Source organism: Rutidosis leptorrhynchoides, chromosome 1 (assembly GCF_046630445.1).
Source record: "Rutidosis leptorrhynchoides isolate AG116_Rl617_1_P2 chromosome 1, CSIRO_AGI_Rlap_v1, whole genome shotgun sequence".
Lineage (NCBI taxonomy): Eukaryota > Viridiplantae > Streptophyta > Magnoliopsida > Asterales > Asteraceae > Rutidosis > Rutidosis leptorrhynchoides.
The window spans coordinates 685,700,214-685,721,607 of record NC_092333.1 but is presented as its reverse complement, the minus strand read 5'-3'; the positions used below and the strand labels follow the sequence as shown (position 1 = coordinate 685,721,607).

General features: G+C 31.2%; 1 protein-coding gene across 1 annotated transcript; it reads right to left on the bottom strand.

The window, feature by feature from the left end:
• Positions 1 to 3,262: 3,262 nt before the first annotated feature.
• LOC139852360 (uncharacterized) lies at positions 3,263 to 4,527 on the bottom strand. Its single transcript, XM_071841640.1, has 2 exons — positions 3,967 to 4,527; positions 3,263 to 3,853 (listed from the first exon to the last, which is right to left on the bottom strand). The coding sequence occupies exons 1-2, from the start codon at positions 4,525 to 4,527 to the stop codon at positions 3,263 to 3,265; spliced, it is 1,152 nt and encodes a 383-aa protein (XP_071697741.1).
• Between the last annotated feature and the right edge of the window lie 16,867 nt (positions 4,528 to 21,394).

Here is a 21,394-nt window from a genome sequence, read left to right as displayed (position 1 = left end):
TTTTGGAAAAAGGAAAAAAAAAAGTGAAAACAAAAAAATAAAAAAAAGGAGAAAGGACGAAATATATTATATAATATTATTTTAGTTATAATAACGGGGAGGCGAGTCGGGTCGGGTCGGGGTAATGAGGTAGGGTTGGGGGTGTTTTGTAGTTTCTCGAGGGTGTGGGGTTTTTTTAGGAAAATTGGGGAGGGGCCGATTTTTACTTTGGATAAAGTTTGGGGTCCTTAGTGTGAGATTGAGATAGTCCAAAATAGTAGTATTGGGGAGGGGGCCGATTCGTACGTTGGATAAAGTTTGGGGGTCTTAGTGTGATATTGAGATAGTCTAAATAGTACTATTCATTTGGACTATCTCAATTAGATATAAGGTATAATAAGTGAAAAATTATGTGATTGATCTGTAACAAGTGATAATAATAATAATAATAATAATAATAATAATAATAATAATAATAAGTAGTTATTAAAAAGTGAAAAGTTACGTGATTAAAGGTGAAAAGTTTTGTGATTGAGTTGTAAAAAGTGAACAGTTTGTGATGATTTGTAAAAATTAAAAAGTTAGTGTTGAATTGTAAAAATTAGAAAATTAACTATTGTGTTAGTTTGTAAAAATTAAAAAATTAGTGTTGATTTGTAAAAAATCAAAAAGTTGATGTTAAATTTTAAAAACCTAAAAGTCAACTATTCAAACCTGTCATATCATTGCCTTAAACGGATAACTACGTAGATTATTGAAAGGGGGATGATTCTAACACACCCTTTTTTGATCTTCACACACCTATTTTAACATTTTACTCTTCTAATAATACTCCATTTCTTTAAATTGGTGTGTGAGGATCAAAAAAGTATGTGTGAGAATCATCCCCTGATTGAAATGTTTAAAAACAAAACAAAGCTAATTAATCAATGAATCAAAGATTAATAATGTCATATTATTAGACCGCTACTTTGACAACTTTTGACTGTGATGTGTAGTCAATAATTGAAGTTTTTTGAAAGATAAACACAAAAATCTGACTATAACGCGACAGTGTCAAATTTAAAAGGTGTGTTATTGTGGGTGGTAAAAAATTTTGTGAGGATGTTGGATGACTTGGTTAAATGCGATTAGAAGTTGGGTGAAAAGGAAATAAAATAATTAAATAGATATGTCAAATTTTTATTAGGTGTCTAATATCAAGTTTGACTTGGGAGTTCTTAGATAACGTTGTGGTTTCGTCAAACTAACGTCACATAATAGCCGTTAGTTCCATCAAAAAATTACCACGACAATCTAACGCCCCCATCTCGCTTTCGTAAGTTGTGGTGTTAATGATTTAGCTTCTTACACGTTAAGACTTTTAAAAGGCAGGGGTGACTGGTGAGCTCTACCCCCACCCCCATCCACCCACCCACACACCAATAGTCTCAAGTATAAATAGATTTTTAGATAAATATAAACGAATAAGAGTTTGCTTTAGTGACTTTAGTAATATAAGCTCATGTATTTGCTTTTCATAATACTTTAAAGGACCTATTAATTTTCAAACTATCTATCAATATATGAAATATATGATCCGATGTCATTAAATATTGTTATTCGTGAGTATTACACATAATTAAACAACATAAAATAAAATTTTACACAATATAAGATGGCCTCTCAAGAGTTATATTCAAGCTTTGCCAATAGTCATATGATATAAATTTATTATTATTGTATGGAAGATTGATACACATTTCAACTTGTAAGAGATATTTAATACATTTTCCAATCTCTTAGTTTAACCTACATATCAATATATAAGCTTACACATTTTTCATCTTAAAAAATTGATACATTTAAAAAGCTCTACAGCCAAAGGGCCATTGGCCTGGCGGTATCGTGGTGACCCTTTTAACTAAGAGGTTGAGGGTTCAAGTCCCGTCGTAGACATATTTCGTGGATTATTGTAAATTTTTGTGCAAAGTGTGAGTTTGCCTTAAATAATAATAATAATAATAATAATAATAAAAAAAAAAAAAAAAAAAACCTCTACACAACTTTCAACATTTTTAGTATGAAATGAGTTGATATAATTTTGATAAGAATAAAAGTTATAAGACTTTTATCATATTTATTTCAATAGCCACTTGAGATTTTAATAAACGGGCAAATGTATAAGGTTTCTTCTTTCAGAGTATTCGGAGAGGAGAATGTACATTGCTTAACCAGTTTTTCGTGATCGTTTGTTACGTTTTCTATAATAATTTCAAAATATGTTGTTGGTAAAATTTAAACTTAATCATAACTAGTTGTGGAGCCCTCGCTTCGCGCCGGGGGCTCCATTTTGAATGCGAGTTAAAAAAAAAAGTCTTGATCTATTTTGTAAAAAAGAATTTTTTTCACGACATCTAACATTGAAGGGTTGTTCCTTTTGTGAAAGTTGTTTCTTTTAGCGTTAAAGTTAGTTGATCTATTTTGTAAAAAAAAATGTTTTTCAACATCTTTTGGTAGCATTAAAGGGTTGTTCCTTTTAAGAAAGTTATTTCTTTTATCGTTGGAGACAAAAAAAAAGTAGCGCAGTAGTGGCCTATGTGGGTCCTACTGTTTGAGCGCAATGCACAAGTCGGTAAAGCAAGGTGGGTGTTATTATTCAGTATTTTCAGTGTTAGTGATGGGATAAATAATAAGTTAGAATATAGGTATAAAGTGGGGGTTTGATTTGTATTTTAATGGAAGTTAAGGGGTTAGGTTTGTGAAAAGTGAAAAATTGAATAATACTATTCATAACAAATAAGACAAATGTTGTCTATTAGTTATATTGGTAATTAGTGACCATACTACTCTTTATCTTGTAAAAATTGTTAAGGTGATCTTAGAAATTTCAGTCCAATCTGAAAAAAAGTCTTTTTAGGTGAGCTATATTTGCTAATCCAACTTAAAATGTGTTAAGACTGTTTCTAACCCTGCCTGTGACATCACAGGCAGATTTGTACTTTTTGGCTCAAAAAGTGCATCTGCCTGTGACATGGCAGTGTCAAATTTTAACCCCCCAATAACCCAAGTGTCAAATGTCAGTGTCAAATTCAGTAGGGTCCACCCGTTTTTTTTTTTTTTCAAATGATTTAAAATGGTAAATAAATACAACAAAATAAAATAAATTACATTAAAATGGTAAATAAATACAACAAAATAAAATAAATAACATTAATAAAAAAAATACATAATTAATTTTTGATAAGAATTTAAAAGTACATAGATTGACGATTACATAGATTCAAAATAAAAAATAAAAAAACTAATTCGCATTGCGAAAAGTCGGTGGAAGGTTCCAAATGTGCTCGACTAAATCCTCGGTGAGTTGGTTGTGCAAATCTCGATCCCTTATTTCACTTGCGATGATATCTCGATCCCGTCCTCTGTTTCGTATACGTTCCATACCATTTTCCATTTCTTCGGTAGTGAATCTTTCTTCCCATTTAGAAAGTGCAAAGCCGTTATCTTCAAGTATCATGCTATGTAATATGAGACAACATTCCATCACTCTTCGCATCCTGTTAACGCTCATACTTCGTGAAGCTAGGCGTATAATATGAAAACGACCTTGAAGAACCCCAAATGCCCCCTCCACATCCTTTCGGGCACTAGCTTGAAATCTTGTAAACTTAATCGTTGGTTCTTCAGTAGGACATGAATATCCTTTAACTAAAGTTGCCCAATCGGGATATATATCATCCGCAAGGTAATATCCTTTGCTATATTCATGCCCATTTACCTCAAATGGTGCGGATGGAAATGTTCCGTTCTTAAGTTTATCAAATATAGGTGATTGGTTCAAAACGTTGATATCATTGTTGGAACCCGCCATCCCAAAAAAAGCATGCCAAATCTACAAGTCATAAGAAGCAACAGCTTCAAGCATAAGGGTCGGTTTCTTATGATCACCCCTAGTGTATTGTCCTTTTAAAGCAACAGGACAATTCCTCCACTCCCAGTGCATACAATCTCCTCGTGAGCACTATACAATCTAGCAACATCGTGTGCATTCGGAGATCGCATGTATTCTTTTTTGTACAATGTAATAATACACATACAAAAGTAATCTAGACATATTATTGATGTTTGCTCACTCATTTGCAAATATTGATCCCAAATATCGGGAGCGGTGCCATACGCCAATTGACGTATAGCCGACATACATTTTTGTAAAGTAGTAAATGTAGGCCTACCGATAGCATCAAATCGTTGAGAAAAGTAAGTAAAATATTCTGGCATATTATCACTTTGGAAAGTAGTAATACCTTGCACTATCTGGAGAAATAATTGTATGCACATGCGAAAATGACGTTTAAATTTTTTGTGTGGATATTTTGGCATCTCACAAAAATAATCATCCCACAAACATTGTGCAGCAACCTCCCGTTCCCTAGAGATGTAACCTCTAACTCTCAGAATAGATGGTGCCGATTCGACTTCGGAATCATCATCTTCTATTTCTTGAATTAATTGAACAATCCTCAAATCTTCGGAGTCAGAGTTAGACCCCCGTAACCTCGAACCCATTTATAAACTAATAGACTTTTGTAAAAAAAAAAAAAAAAGTAGAAAGAAATAGAGTGAGTAAGAATGAATTGTGTGAAAAATGATATGATTGTTGGGGTTTAAATAGGAGTAAAATGGAGTAAAAATTGAATTTAAAAAAAAAAAAAAACCAAAAAACGGGTATATATCCGTTGGGTAACGGATATATTACCCCACCCAATCAGATCAAGCCAGCACACCATTTGAAGCCCGTTTTTTTCAGTCAAATCGTCGACTGACGCCCCCCAACGTCAAAAACTGACGCCCCGTTAATAGCGTCAGGGGCGTCACTTCCTGCCAGCGAGTCTGACGCGGGCCCATCTGATGCCGCGTTGGAAAGAGTCTAATGGAAAATCACATCACATTTCTGTTTTCATGTCTTATTATATAAAGACAACAATTGAAAGTTCTAATTATGTCTTACTATCTTTTGACGTATACTACATTTTTACGTAGAGCTGTAGACATCGTAGGACAAAGTTCACTTTTACAGTTTTTTCTATATTTTGCATTTAAAAGAAAGAGATTTTCTTAAATAATCATTAGTACAAATTGATTAATATACAATTACAAAGGGAGAACAATATTAGATAAAAAAAAAAAGTTAGCAAAAGTCGGTGAAGAGTGATTTGGCAAAACAGAAAACCATTTTGACACCAAGATTTTGGTTTTGCTCTCTTGCTTCCTACTACACACCCTTTCCCCCTTTCACTCATTTCCTTTTTTTTAAGCAAACAATCTTTTATTAGATTAATATTAATATTATGTACAATGGGGATCTATAGCTAAACAGCCAGAAACAAACAGAAGGTATGAACATTAATTTTGACAGAATGGAGTAGATTATTAACATTTTTAGGCGTCAAATTCTTCTTCTATCATTGATCAGCGATCATCGAACATACTTGAGATTATTCGATTCCTTCTTTATTTGAAGGGTTTGCATCAAAGATCTTTGGGTTTGTTAACCAATTTTGCCAATCTAGGTTACCTTTTTTCCACCGACAAGAGATCCATTCAAACTTTTTCGATTGAATGTCAGCAACCATTTTTGCGTAGCGTACACGACTTTTTCCCAAAAACACGTTCATTGCGGTTCTTCCAAATTATATATCTAGTTGTCCCCTTTCACTCATTTCATTACTAATTAGTTACTCCCTCCGTCCTCCCATAATTATCCACATTAGGCCTAAAAGGCAAGGTGCTCAGGTAAAGGCTAAGCTTAGTTGGATGAGTCCCTACAACTTATTAATGTCATGTTTTAAGTGTCAACTATGTATTTCAATCAATCAGAATAAGTTATTCTGAGAGAGGGATGGAATCTGATTAGTGAACAATGAAGTTATTGAGATTTTCTAAAACCGTGTACAAAAAAATTGTGCATTTATAATAGAACATACGTAGTATTAATTATTTAGTTACTATTAAGACATACGACCGAGAGAGAAAGGCTCCGCGTTCTCCAGCGACAACTTCTAAAGAATGTCTTCATTTAGTTTTTACTTTTTTTTCTTTTCATAACATGACATTTGTAAGAACTGGCATTGCCGGTTTAAACACCAACAGTATGCACATTTTCGATCCAATAAGTATATCCATTCACGTATCCATTTTCAGAAAGACAAATAAGTAATGAGCATAAGCAAGACTTAGTGTCAGACAAAATTGTAAATGGTTCATGGGTTTGGCAGTGGTCAAGGGATGATATAGGGGCTCGAAATGCTTCGTTGTTATCAAACTTGGAACTTGAACTTCAACACGTTCAAATGTCGAATCGAGAAGATAGATGGGTGTTTGCTCTTAATTCGGATGGGTTATATACCGTCAAAGACACGAGGGTTAATATCGATAAACAGTTGCTACCATGTTTACAAGTCGCTACCACATGGATAAAGTTGGTCCCGAAGAAACTTAATGTATTTTGGTGGAGATTCAAGCTCGATTCTCTTCCTCTACGTTGGAACCTTTCCTCTAGAGGTTTAGAGTTAACGTCGATATCATGCCCAGTATGCTCACAGGGAGTCGAAGATCAAAATCACTTGTTTTTTGATTGTGATATTGCTAGTGACATATTGAGGTTGACACGTGTTTGGCTAAACTGCGGATTACCTCACTGCATTTCATGGATAGACGTCACAAACTGGATCGATGGTTCGTCTATGTCAAACGATAACAAGTTGCGGCTGACCGTGGTCATCATCACTCTCTTTTGGGCGCTTTGGCGATTTAGGAACGGCATTGTATTCAATGATATTGTAATTCGTAGATGTAGTTTGTTTGATTCCATTCAATTGTTTTCTTTTCGTTGGTTGAAAAACAGAGGTCATAGAGTTTTTAACTGGAACTCGTGGCTTCAAAACCCGTTGTATTTTTCTCTCTTAGCGCCTTGCTAGAGAGCGTTTTTTATTTCATATTCTATTGCCGTTAAAAAAAAAAATTGAGCATAAGCATTCCAATTGAAAGAGAGTATTAATTGAAGGTATATATTTTTAGCTTTAATCAAAAGAAACCGATACCACTAAATGTAGTCAATTACGGAGTATAAAAGTTTAAAATCGAAAAAAACCTATGTTAGTAATTTAAAATATTAAAATATAAGATTATATTAAACGATGCCTTTAAAATTTTCATTCTATACCGTATATATTTCAAATAGAGCAAGCTATACCTCGTGCAAAAACAGCTGTAATATTTAAAGAAATTTATTAAATTATGTTCTTGTCTAATCCAAGAAAGTTAATAACGGAATAATGGCACTAATTACAACAACTGTAATATGATGAATTTAATAAATACATCGCAACACCTTTCTAATTTAAGGTCTACATCTTGTCCCAAAGACAAAGAAAATTGAACCTTACAGTTGAATTTGATGCTCCTGACAACTAAAATGGTCATGTTTATTTTTATGGGATGTCTATTTTTATAAGGACATTTGGAGATTTGGAGATTGTTTTTTCTTATTGTAGTCATTGTGTTTAGGGTAAAGATTAAGGTAGGCAACTATCGAGGCATTGCCTGAGTGATATAAGTTTTGGGTTAGATATGAGTCATAGTTGGCGCAGGTTCGAATTCAAGAGAAAGTTTTTTCAAAGATTATGTTGTGGTAAATAAAGGTGTATGCTCTAAGTCACCCGGTTCAATCCAAAGCACATCGGGTAACCAATGTGGCGATGATGTGTTAAGAGTTTACTCCTAACGCGTGTGTGGGTGACAAACTGATTTAAGTTTAAGTACCTAGAACGAGACGAAAAAAAGACCTTTAGACTCTAACGAACAATAATAATAACCTATTTAAAAAAAACGACAACTAACGTCATATCAATAAACATAAAGACTATAGAATTAGAATTACATACCGTATTTGCTAACATATGATTCTTGAAGTTCTTCTCGCATTCTTGTTAGCAAGTTGTTTAATCATCTCTTGACAATTTATACTCTCTAAAATTTCATTCTCAATGGTCAACATCGTCAATCCACTCGGTCTTATATCTTATCATATAAATAGAATGACAAATTGTCCAGAAAGGTAACATAAAAACCACTTTTTCCCGATAACGGGTATATCAATTTTTTCTTTGCCCATAAAGGAGTGTGATTTCAGTTTAATGCTTAGAAAGGTGTGTGATTGCAAAATGGTTGCAATTGAGGTATAATTTGACACCTTGGAATTTTTTTTTATTTTTTTGTTGACATGTAATTCCATGTCATTTTTTATATATTTTTTTTAATTCCATATCAATTTTTTAATTCTATCTTCATATTCTTCAATTACAAGCTCAAAATAAAACCATTATTAAAATCACAAATCAGTTAATATCAGCAACAAATTCGCAACAAATTCCGGCCAAAAAAATTGAATGTCATTTTTCTCGTCATTACATCAACAAGACGAACAACAACAAATTGGATATGAAAAACTTTAATATGAACAACAATGATCAACATGAACAAGAATAATATGAACAGCAACAATTCTTGTTCCTTTTCAAACCCATTAAATGGTGAACAACAACGATATGAGCAACCACAGTATGAATAAACAACCATCGTTATCAACAACCTGGAAGTAATCAACTGTCAATCTGATTAACAACCCGGAAGTAGCCAACCGTCAACCGTTATCAACAAGGAAGTAAGAACTAGATCTGATATGGACGATTTTAGATGAACAACTACAATCGAAATCTAAAAACTAGATTCGAAATTAATACACTTTATATGAACAACTACAATCGAAATCGAAATGGACGAGATCTGATTCCGGTGTTGTTATCTGATTCCGGTGAGCATCATCTGATTCCGGTGTTGTTCATCTGATTCCATGAAACTACACTCCTACTAGGATTTTGTTCAGGACCATTTTAAGCGAATTGAATCGGGAACGAATTCAAATAAGAGTTAATCTCCACTGTTCTTAATTGAAGATAATTTCATATAAGAGTTAAAATATTTGGATCCTGAACATTCTGAATGATTTAAACGAAGGAGTATAAGTAAAAATTAAATTAAATAAAAATTAATGATGTGGCAATAGACATAGACACATGGAATATACACATCACCAAAAAGAAAAATTAAAATTGCCAAATGTCAAAAATTACCCCAATTGCAACCATTTTGCAAGCACACACCCTTCTAAACATTAAATTAAAATTACACTCCTTTATGGGCAAAGAAAAAAATCGATATACCATTTATCGAAAAAAGTAGTTTTTATGTTACCTTTTCTAAGCAATTTTCCCTAAATAGAACAACATACAAATCAAAAATCAGAAGTTATTAAGATTCACCAACAATCAAAGATATCAAAGACGCTAACATAAAAACACATAATCATCTACATTATACAACATCTATAACTTCGATGAATTCAAATAAAAGTAATTAACAAACAAATAGAATACAGAAAGACAATGGTGAGTACTGAGTGCCAACATAACTACAAACTACTTAAATTAGGCATTATCATAATTCATAAATTGTAAATTGTAAATGACTTCAATAAACCATGTTGTAAATTCATTGATTAACAATTAACAAACAATTTTGAAATACGAAGTAAACATTTGCATAATTGTTTTAGAAAATTAAATAACACTTACTAATACATGTAACAATAATAGAGATGATTCAACGATTTAAGACAAGGAACCGAGAGGCCTCCATGATCATACGGATTTAAAACAAGGCGCCAATCCACCCAATGAATCTTGCGTTCGTTAATTTTTGCACCCCAAAAAAAAGAAGAACGGAGAGATTCTAACTTCTTGAGCACCTTAGAAGGAGCTTTGAAGAGCGACATATAGAACGTACCAAGAGATCCCATAACTGACTTAATTAAGGTTAGTCGACCTCCGAAAGAAAGAAGATTAACCTTCCAAGACGAAAGACGCTTCTGAACTTTTTTAATAATATACTCCCAACCGACTTCACGATTCATATTTTGACCTACCGGCAAGCCAAGAAATTTAAAAGGTAAGGAACAAGGAGCGCATCCCATGATAGCAGCCATTCGAGAAGATTCCTGAGTGGAGACACCAACACCATAAACCGAGGATTTACTCAGGTTGATCTTAAGACCAGAAACCGCGAAAAAACATGCCAACACCGCAAGAAGGTTTCGCGCATTGTTATCGTTCCACTCTCCCACAAATAAAACATCGTCCGCAAAAAAACAGCGGGATAACCGAAGATCACAATTAACCCCTCCAATGCGAAGACCCGAATAAATCGAAGAATGACAAGCATCACTTATCGCCGCTTGTAACCCTTCCATACCAATTATGAATAGAAATGGAGATAAAGGATCTCCTTGACGAAGGCCGCGACCGATATGGAATTCGGAAGAAGGGCTTCCATTAAGTAGTAACGAAGCATAAGAAGAAGTGAGGCACGCCTTAATCCAACGGATCCATTTAAAATCGAAACCCATGAAACTCATCATAGAAAAGATGTAATCCCAATGGATCGAGTCAAAAGCTTTATCAAAATCGACCTTAAAAAACAAGGCTTTTTTCTTTTTTCGCTTACACCAATCCACAACTTCATTGATAATTAAAGGACCATCTAAAATTTGCCTTCCTTTGATGAAAGCAGTTTGATCCGGAGATATAACATGGTCAATAATCGAAGCCAATCTATTGGCTAGGATTTTTGAAAGAATCTTGTATTGTAAACCAATGAGGCTAATCGGTCGATAGTCCTGAATATGAGTAGGGCTCTCTTTCTTCGGGATCAAGGAAAAAAAAGACGAGTTACAACCTCTCTGGAATGGAGATGGAGATGGAGATGGAGATTAGTCTCGAACCAGAACTCTTGTTGGGCGAAGGTTGTGATGACCCGGGAATTTTCGACCAGATTTAAACTTAATCTTATATGATTTCGACACGATAAGCAAAGTCTATTAAACTGAGTCCCATAATGTTTGAACTTTTTCCATGAATGCATTTGACTTTGACCATCTCCGATGATTCACGAACAATTGTTTGTAAACAACTAATTATATAGATATAAATATGTATATATTTATAAATGTATGTTTTAGAAATTATAAAATATTAGTAACTCATTAAAATAAAAAATGTAATATATTATACAAAATAAGTTGTTACTAAAATAAATCTATGTATAAATGAATTTCTATAATAATTATTATCATATGTATATTGGAATATATATATAAAAGTTATAGATACTATAGGCTGAAATTTATTTTTACTGAAAGGAAATAACATATCAAGTATATATATAAATTTGATATGTACAAGTTATTGTATTATTATCAACATTTCTATTTTCATTAATAAAACTAATAAGATTATTGTTATCATTTTTAATATTATTATCAGTATTAGTAATTAAATTTATTAAATTGCTAATAATAATATTATTTTTTTTGTCATCTATTATTACTAGACTCCTTATTAATAATATTATTAATAATATTATTATTAGTGTTATGTTATTAATTACCTTGATATATTCATACTTATTAAGTATCAAAATTTATGAATTAATATATATACAGATTTATATATAAGCAGATATAGATATATAAATAGATATATAAAGTATGATATAGAAATGGTTATGTGCAGATACATAGCACGCGTTTTCTTTTTTATTTTTTTTATCTGCTTCTTGTTTTCTTCCTACCTCTATACAACTCGTGATACTTGGTTCCCTTATCTCTTCAATAAAGAAATCGATCCTCATTAGTGTAAAATGAATCCTACAATTTTTTCTCATATCCAATTATCACTTCCAATTATTTTAATTGTATGATTTTAACAGAAAACTTTCGGTATACTCTGTACTTCATCTTTTTCATCTTTTTTCGAAATCAAACGAATTTCCAAATTGTATAAATGCAATTTTGTTAGGATTCCATCACTTAATCTATCTGCAAAAAATCACATTTCAATTCTTTCAATCGAGTTAGAATTTTCGAGTCAAAGTTTATTGTCAAAAAGTCAAACGAATAGTTCATCGCGAAATTAGAATTTGTTTTAATGTTTCAAGTCCAATTGACAATTCCAATACTTTCTAAATATGATTTGTGAAATATTTTATGTAGAAAGCGTGATCTAAAACAAGCTAAAAATCGAAAAGCGAATTTTTTTTTTCTTATTAACTTCGAACAGCAGCAGCAGTGAGGATTCTTTTTTTTTAATTTTTTTTTATCAAAGAGACAATTTTTACTTCTCTGGTTGTTTACAAGTCTCAAGTTAACCCACAAATTCGTTGTTTTTGATTTTAAAGATCTCTGGTTCGATTTTGGTTCATTGAAGAAGAAGAACATAATTTTATTTTGGGTTTAATTAAAACAGAATCCGTTTTAAATCAGAAAATTCGAAACAGCTGAGTGGTTGGGAGGTTGTGTCGGGTTTCGAGAGGTCGCGGGTTCGAGTCCCGGCCTGGACAGTTTACTAACTTTTTATCCTTTAAAGGTAGTTTTTCTTTGTTATTGTTATTATTATCATTATTATTATTGTTATATCTACTATGATTGTTATTGTTATGTATTATTAGTTATTGTTATTAATTCATGTATTATTATTAACATATAGGATTTCTAATGTTGTTGTCAATATAAATGCTATCATTTAAAAATGTAACTTTATTATTTTAACTACTAGTATAAATATTATTATAATTAGGATTATCATTATTATAATTACTATAAAAATAACGCAAACTTGTTTATTTATCATTAATATTAGTATTAGTACCCTTTTATAATTATTAGTATTATTATGAATACGGCCACTAATAATTACCATTAAAACCATAATTATTATTAAAATTACTAATATCGTTACAAATACTACTTTTTATCATTTTATCAACTATATTAAAATTATCATTTTTATCATTACTAAATGTATTATTAGTATTACTATTTATATTATAAGTATTACTAAAATTATCATGATATTTAAACTATCTTTCTATTAAAAATTATTTTTATTACCATTGTTAATTTTATAACAAGTGAATAACATACATGTGAGATTATATTTATATTACATATAAGTATGTATTAATAATATTATCAAATTTTATATAAATATTCATATATAATAAATTAGGTGTTCTTAACATAATATTAATCAGATAAATATATACATAATATATAATTTAAGGATATAATATATATATTTGTTCGATTACGAATATACGTTTTAATATATATATATACAAATGATATAGGTTCGTGAATCCGAGGTCAAACCTGCATTGTTCAGTATCGTTATATGTATTTTTACTACAAAATACAATAGGTGAGTTTCATTTGTCTTTTTACCCTTTATATTTTTGGGCTGAGAATACATGCGCTGCTTTTATAACTGTTTTTACGAAATAGACACAAGTAATCGAAACTACATTCTATGGTTGGATTATTAAACCGAATATGCCCCTTTTTAGTCTGGTAATCTAAGAATTAGGGAACAGACACCCTAATTGACGTGAATTCTAAAGATAGATCTATCGGGCCCAACAAGCCCCATCCAAAGTACCGGATGCTTTAGTACTTCGAAATTTATATCATGTCCGAAGGAGGATCCCGGAATGATGGGGATATTCTTATATGTATATTGTGAATGTCGGTTACCAGGTGTTCAATCCATATGAATGATATTTTTGTCTCTATGCATGGGACGTATGTTTATGAGAAATGGAAATATGAAATCTTGTGGTCTATTAAAATTATGAATTGATTATTTATGATAAACTAATGAACTCACCAACCTTTTGGTTGACACTTTAAAGCATGTTTATTCTCAGGTATAAAAGAAATCTTCCGCTGTGCATTTGCTCATTTTAGAGTTATTACTTGGAGTCACTCATGACATATTTCAAAAAACGTTGCATTCGGGTCGTCGAGTTCATCAAGATTATTATTTAGTCAATTATAGTTTGATATATTATGAAATAGTATGCATGCCATCAATTTTCGATGTAAATGAAAGTTTGTCTTTTAAAAACGAATGCAATGTTTGTAAAATGTATCATATAGAGGTCAAGTACCTCGCAATGTAATCAACTGTTATGAATCGTTTATAATCGATATGGACTTCGTCCGAATGGATTAGGACGGGTCCTTTCAGTTGGTATCAGAGCGATGGTCTTAGGGAACCAGGTCTACATTAGTGTGTCTAACTGATAAGTCGTTAGGATGCAATAGTGAGTCTGGACTTCGACCGTATCTGCATGTTAAAAGTTTTACTTATCATTTTTGTCGGAAATCATCTGCTTATCATCCTTAGGAAATTACTTGCTTATCATTCTTAGTCTAGACACATCTTACTGCAATGATTGCATGAATAATGTATAGACATATCTTAACGTATCTGCTACTTCATATCTTAGCGTACCTGTTATTGTTACATTTACCTGACAGCTTCCATAGATTCCTCCGTAACTTATGGGATTTTAGTATTATATATGCATATGTAAATTATGTATTGCAGGGTACTAATCTACATCCTATAATATATTTCTTATCAAAAATCCTTCATCTGATCGTACGAGATGAATCCCTCAACCAGTTCGAGTCCTTTAGATTCCGATAGCTATTCCGGCAGCTATTCCAACATAGAGTTTCACCTAAGCTCCGAAAGCAGTGTCACCCGAATGAATCAACCAATCATCCATCCCCAATTCATCTGATGAGTTCGTAGTCGACTAAATTAATGGAGACGCGAAGAAGGCGATCCTTTCCACCAACCGAATTCACCTCTTGGCAAAGAACCTGAAGCACTTACCAGTGAACTAGTCCGAAACACCATTTTCACCCTCATTTCCCGAATATCTCGCCATGATTATATTCTATCTAGAATTCTAAACCTCATTCATCCGCTCGTCCGAACTGACAATCATCCCGGCATAATATAAGAAGTCAATGAGCTTTGCGCTTGAGTAGTGGCTTTGGAAAATATGGTGCAAAACGTACCAGCTTCAACAACATCACCGGTACCAACAGTATCACCAATATCAACACCAGTACCACCAAAAACCCAAGTTTCAACATCACACACACCTCAACATCTCATTATGTACCTCGAGCATAATCATCAATCTGCGAATCGTTCTACATAATTTTTCTTCGTTCGACATGGTGATTATGTAATCTCTAATGTTTTAGAGATTATGTATTCTAGTTCTAACCGTAAACCAAATGAGTTAATATCATATTAACTCATTAAATCCATGATATCATCTGAAGAAAACATATATGTATATATATTTTCATAAAGATTGTAATTAAAAATTCTTTTGTACAAACGAATAATGGTGAAAATATTTTAACGGGTAGGTAATACCCGAGGAATATTTAGTTACACTGTACATTCTTCGAAGCTGATTCAACAGTCATTTACTATCCTACTTACAACCACCGATATACGTATCCATTCACTGCAGAATAACCCTTTTCCTCCAATTTCATATTTAGATTTTGACATATCAGAATCCAACAAGTGGCATAATGAAGAAAACATTTGACAAAATAAAATTTGTTAGAAACAAACAAATTAACTATGAGGAATTTTGTTAAGAATCCACGCTAACTGTTCCTAGCTAATTGTTCCTAGCTAACTGATTACATTTTATTTATCGCAATTTAATAATCGCAATTTACATTCTCGCAATTTTATTTATCGTCATTTAATTTCTGTTATTAACTTTACGCACTTTATTTATCGTCATTTAATTTCTGTTATTTATTTTTACGCACTTTAAATATCGGGACACGTATACAAGGTTTTGACATATCATATCGACGCATATATATATATTATTTGGAATAACCATAGACACTCTATATGCAGTAATGATCGAGTTCTCTATACAGGGTTGAGGTTGATTCTACAATAATATATATACTTTGAGTTGTGATCAAGTCTGAGACATGTACACGGGTCACGATACGTATAAATTAATTCGAATAATATATATTAAATTATATATAAATTATTAAATTGCTAACTGTGGACTATCAATTGTGGACTGCCAACATTGGACAATTAAAATGAATTAAAATATTGATTATAACATATGAAACTAAACAATTCTTCAAGTTTGCCACTTGATTTCATCTTAAACGCCAATTGTATCTTGACGATTACAATCTGCGTTCAAACCTTTCATGATTCTTGAAAACACCTCAATCGATAGGATGAATCAACCGCACTTTATCTACGGAAGGAAAGATTTATGCATATAGTTATGCACCTGAGAAACTCTCGGCAACTGAGTAAAAGTTTAACACGTAACCGCGTTAGATCCTTTGGCATTTATTAGCAAAAATAATTTTGCGATCCCTTTTCAAAGTAGCCAATTTTGTCACAGCTCCAGCAAGTCAACTTCGACTTTTCATTCGAAGTAGCCTTACTATAATCCTGATATATATACGATTACCCTTTTGATACCGGAGAATTCTTTTATATTTCACCATATTACCAGCAGACGTACCAGCAACCTCGTTGCTTCTTGGCTTAAATCTCTCTGACAAATCATTATATTTATTCATTGAAACCCTATCATTTACTCATCCGCATCTTGTAACGAGAACTGCCATAACAATTACCAGGAATCAGCAATCAGTACTTTGAAAACTCACAGCATATCTACATCAACAGTTATATGTATGACATTTATCTCTTAGAATTATGATCTCTCATTCTGAAATTCTGAAAAGCACTCAGTCACAAATCAATACTATGAATGTTGACAAAGTTGAATGAAGCAGCAGAAATCATAGACAACCGTAAATGACCTTAATCATCGGAATTTTGATGATAAAGAATAGTATGTTGGAAAAGCTCAGAAAAGTTGGAATTGGAAAACGGATTGAGCTAACCACGAAGGAGACTAAGGACAAATACAAGGACCAAACCCTATATTCAAAGAATCCAGGTAATTCTAAATCCGATGAAATCTTTAGAGAATATCTTGCTCCGAAGTCATGTTAAAATCTTGCGGAAAAATCTTCTTCATCAACCATCGAATTTAGAAATTCCAAAATATCATCATCAATATCTTCGATATTTCTGAGGATATTTTCAAAAATATTCTCGTCCGAAATTATATACCTCTTCGTGCTTCCTGTGTATCATTATATTGGAAACATTCAAGAGAAAATTTAGTACCGAAAAGCAGGTTATGCAAAACTATGAAGAAAGCCGTGGACAAATCACAAGGAATAAGTTTGACTTCAAAGAATCCAAATGATTCAATGCCTGCTGAAGTCTTCAGCGAATGTCTTGCTCGTTACTCTAAACCCTTGCGGACAATAGTTTCCATCACCCTCTGATCTTAAATATTCAAAGATATTATCGTATCTTTCATTACAAATATCCTCCATATTTCTGAAGATATTTTCATAACTATTCTTATCTGAAATCATTAATCTCTTCGTGCTATCAGTGTTACATCATATAAAAACTGTTAGTTTCTATATTCCGTAAACTTCGAGCTTAAAATATGAATGTTATTGAAGTAATGTTGGGAACTGATGCATGAGTTAGTATAATATAATGACACTTGATCAATGTGATTATATTACAGTAAGTCATGCCGAGTTTCTAATAGAACGTGATGATTCACAGATCATAACGTCATCATGTGCCATGTTACACGACTCGTTCGTTCTACTTCACCTTCGGACATATCAAGAAAATATATTCTTGATAGTTCTATTCTCAGTGATTCTGGTAATTTGACAAATCAAACCGTGCTATCACGTTCCTTTCTGCTTAGAACATTATAATCATTCGAAACTCTATATCTACAAATTCTGGACTATTATTCGCTTGACTTGAAGTCGGGAAGAGAAAACAAAAGCATAGAGCTTTGAAATATAAGGGAGAATATAAAGCCTGATAACAACACATAAATTACAAACCGTGTATATCAATGTTTAACGCAACATAAAGACACGGGAGAATTAAAAACATTATAATTCCAAGGGCGAAGTAGAAAAAGGTAGATTCCTCTGGTGGGAGTTGGAAAAGGAGAATGATTGTTGCGATAGTAAGAATGAGGACAAGGATCAGAACTGGATTAAGCATTTTTCAGAATCTTTTGGATGTATGAAACAAGAAGGAAAGTATAGGAATGGTGAGAATAATGGAACGGGAAAAGTCTAATTTATAATGGGAATATCAGACAGCGTAATCGAGACAGATCACCGTATTTAATTATAAGAGCTCTTAATTTCCTTATTCGCCGAAGAAATCAAATCTTTTAGATTTCTAAGATTTTCTTTAAATCCCTTGAATTCCGGGATTCAACCCTCTACGTCAAAAGCTATGACGCACCATATCTTCTAAATTCAACCATGACTAGTCAAAAGTTATGATGAAACTTGTCTTTCTCATTTCACTATTTTATGATAACTTTATTCATACGCTTTGATTAATCGAATAATTATGTCCATATTATTCAATGATAATAAAACTCTATTTATCAACTCATATTCGTCATGAAAACATTTTTGTTATTAACTATGACCACCTTACTCAAATTTCGGGACGAAATTTCTTTAACGGGTAGGTACTGTGATGACCCGGGAATTTTTGACCAGATTTAAACTTAATCTTATATGATTTCGACATGATAAGCAAAGTCTATTAAACTGAGTCCCATAATGTTTGAACTTTTTCCATGAATGCATTTGACTTTGACCATCTCCGATGATTCACGAACAATTGTTTGTAAACAACTAATTATATAGATATAAATATGTATATATTTATAAATGTATGTTTTAGAAATTATAAAATATTAGTAACTCATTAAAATTAAAAATGTAATATATTATACAAAATAAGTTGTTACTAAAATAAATCTATGTATAAATGAATTTCTATAATAATTATTATCATATGTATATTGGAATATATATATAAAAGTTATAGATACTATAGGCTGAAATTTATTTTTACTGAAAGGAAATAACATATCAAGTATATATATAAATTTGATATGTAAAAGTTATTGTATTATTATCAACATTTCTATTTTCATTAATAAAACTAATAAGATTATTGTTATCATTTTTAATATTATTATCAGTATTAGTAATTAAATTTATTAAATTGCTAATAATAATATTATTTTTTTTGTCATCTATTATTACTAGACTCCTTATTAATAATATTATTAATAATATTATTATTAGTGTTATGTTATTAATTACCTTGATATATTCATACTTATTAAGTATCAAAATTTATGAATTAATATATATACAGATTTATATATAAGCAGATATAGATATATAAATAGATATATAAAGTATGATATAGAAATGGTTATGTGCAGATACATAGCACGCGTTTTCTTTTTTATTTTTTTTATCTGCTTCTTGTTTTCTTCCTACCTCTATACAACTCGTGATACTTGGTTCCCTTATCTCTTCAATAAAGAAATCGATCCTCATTAGTGTAAAATGAATCCTACAATTTTTTCTCATATCCAATTATCACTTCCAATTATTTTAATTGTATGATTTTAACAGAAAACTTTCGGTATACTCTGTACTTCATCTTTTTCATCTTTTTTCGAAATCAAACGAATTTACAAATTGTATAAATGCAATTTTGTTAGGATTCCATCACTTAATCTATCTGCAAAAAATCACATTTCAATTCTTTCAATCGAGTTAGAATTTTCGAGTCAAAGTTTATTGTCAAAAAGTCAAACGAATAGTTCATCGCGAAATTAGAATTTGTTTTAATGTTTCAAGTCCAATTGACAATTCCAATACTTTCTAAATATGATTTGTGAAATATTTTATGTAGAAAGCGTGATCTAAAACAAGCTAAAAATCGAAAAGCGAATTTTTTTTTCTTATTAACTTCGAACAGCAGCAGCAGTGAGGATTTTTTTTTTTTAATTTTTTTTATCAAAGATACAATTTTTACTTCTCTGGTTGTTTACAAGTCTCAAGTTAACCCACAAATTCGTTGTTTTTGATTTTAAAGATCTCTAGTTCGATTTTGGTTCATTGAAGAAGAAGAACATAATTTTATTTTGGGTTTAATTAAAACAGAATCCGTTTTAAATCAGAAAATTCGAAACAGCTGAGTGGTTGGGAGGTTGTGTTGGGTTTCGAGAGGTCGCGGGTTCGAGTCCCGGCCTGGACAGTTTACTAACTTTTTATCCTTTAAAGGTAGTTTTTCTTTGTTATTATTATTATTATCATTATTATTATTGTTATATCTACTATGATTGTTATTGTTATGTATTATTAGTTATTGTTATTAATTCATGTATTATTATTAACATATAGGATTTCTAATGTTGTTGTCAATATAAATGCTATCATTTAAAAATGTAACTTTATTATTTTAACTACTAGTATAAATATTATTATAATTAGGATTATCATTATTATAATTACTATAAAAATAACGCAAACTTGTTTATTTATCATTAATATTAGTATTAGTACCCTTTTATAATTATTAGTATTATTATGAATACGGCCACTAATAATTACCATTAAAACCATAATTATTATTAAAATTACTAATATCGTTACAAATACTACTTTTTATCATTTTATCAACTATATTAAAATTATCATTTTTATCATTACTAAATGTATTATTAGTATTACTATTTATATTATAAGTATTACTAAAATTATCATGATATTTAAACTATCTTTCTATTAAAAATTATTTTTATTACCATTGTTAATTTTATAACAAGTGAATAACATACATGTGAGATTATATTTATATTACATATAAGTATGTATTAATAATATTATCAAATTTTATATAAATATTCATATATAATAAATTAGGTGTTCTTAACATAATATTAATCAGATAAATATATACATAATATATAATTTAAGGATATAATATATATATTTGTTCGATTACGAATATACGTTTTAATATATATATATACAAATGATATAGGTTCGTGAATCCGAGGTCAACCCTGCATTGTTCAGTATCGTTATATGTATTTTTACTACAAAATACAATAGGTGAGTTTCATTTGCCTTTTTACCCTTTATATTTTTGGGCTGAGAATACATGCGCTGCTTTTATAACTGTTTTTACGAAATAGACACAAGTAATCGAAACTACATTCTATGGTTGGATTATTAAACCGAATATGCCCCTTTTTAGTCTGGTAATCTAAGAATTAGGGAACAGACACCCTAATTGACGCGAATTCTAAAGATAGATCTATCGGGCCCAACAAGCCCCATCCAAAGTACCGGATGCTTTAGTACTTCGAAATTTATATCATGTCCGAAGGAGGATCCCGGAATGATGGGGATATTCTTATATGTATATTGTGAATGTGGGTT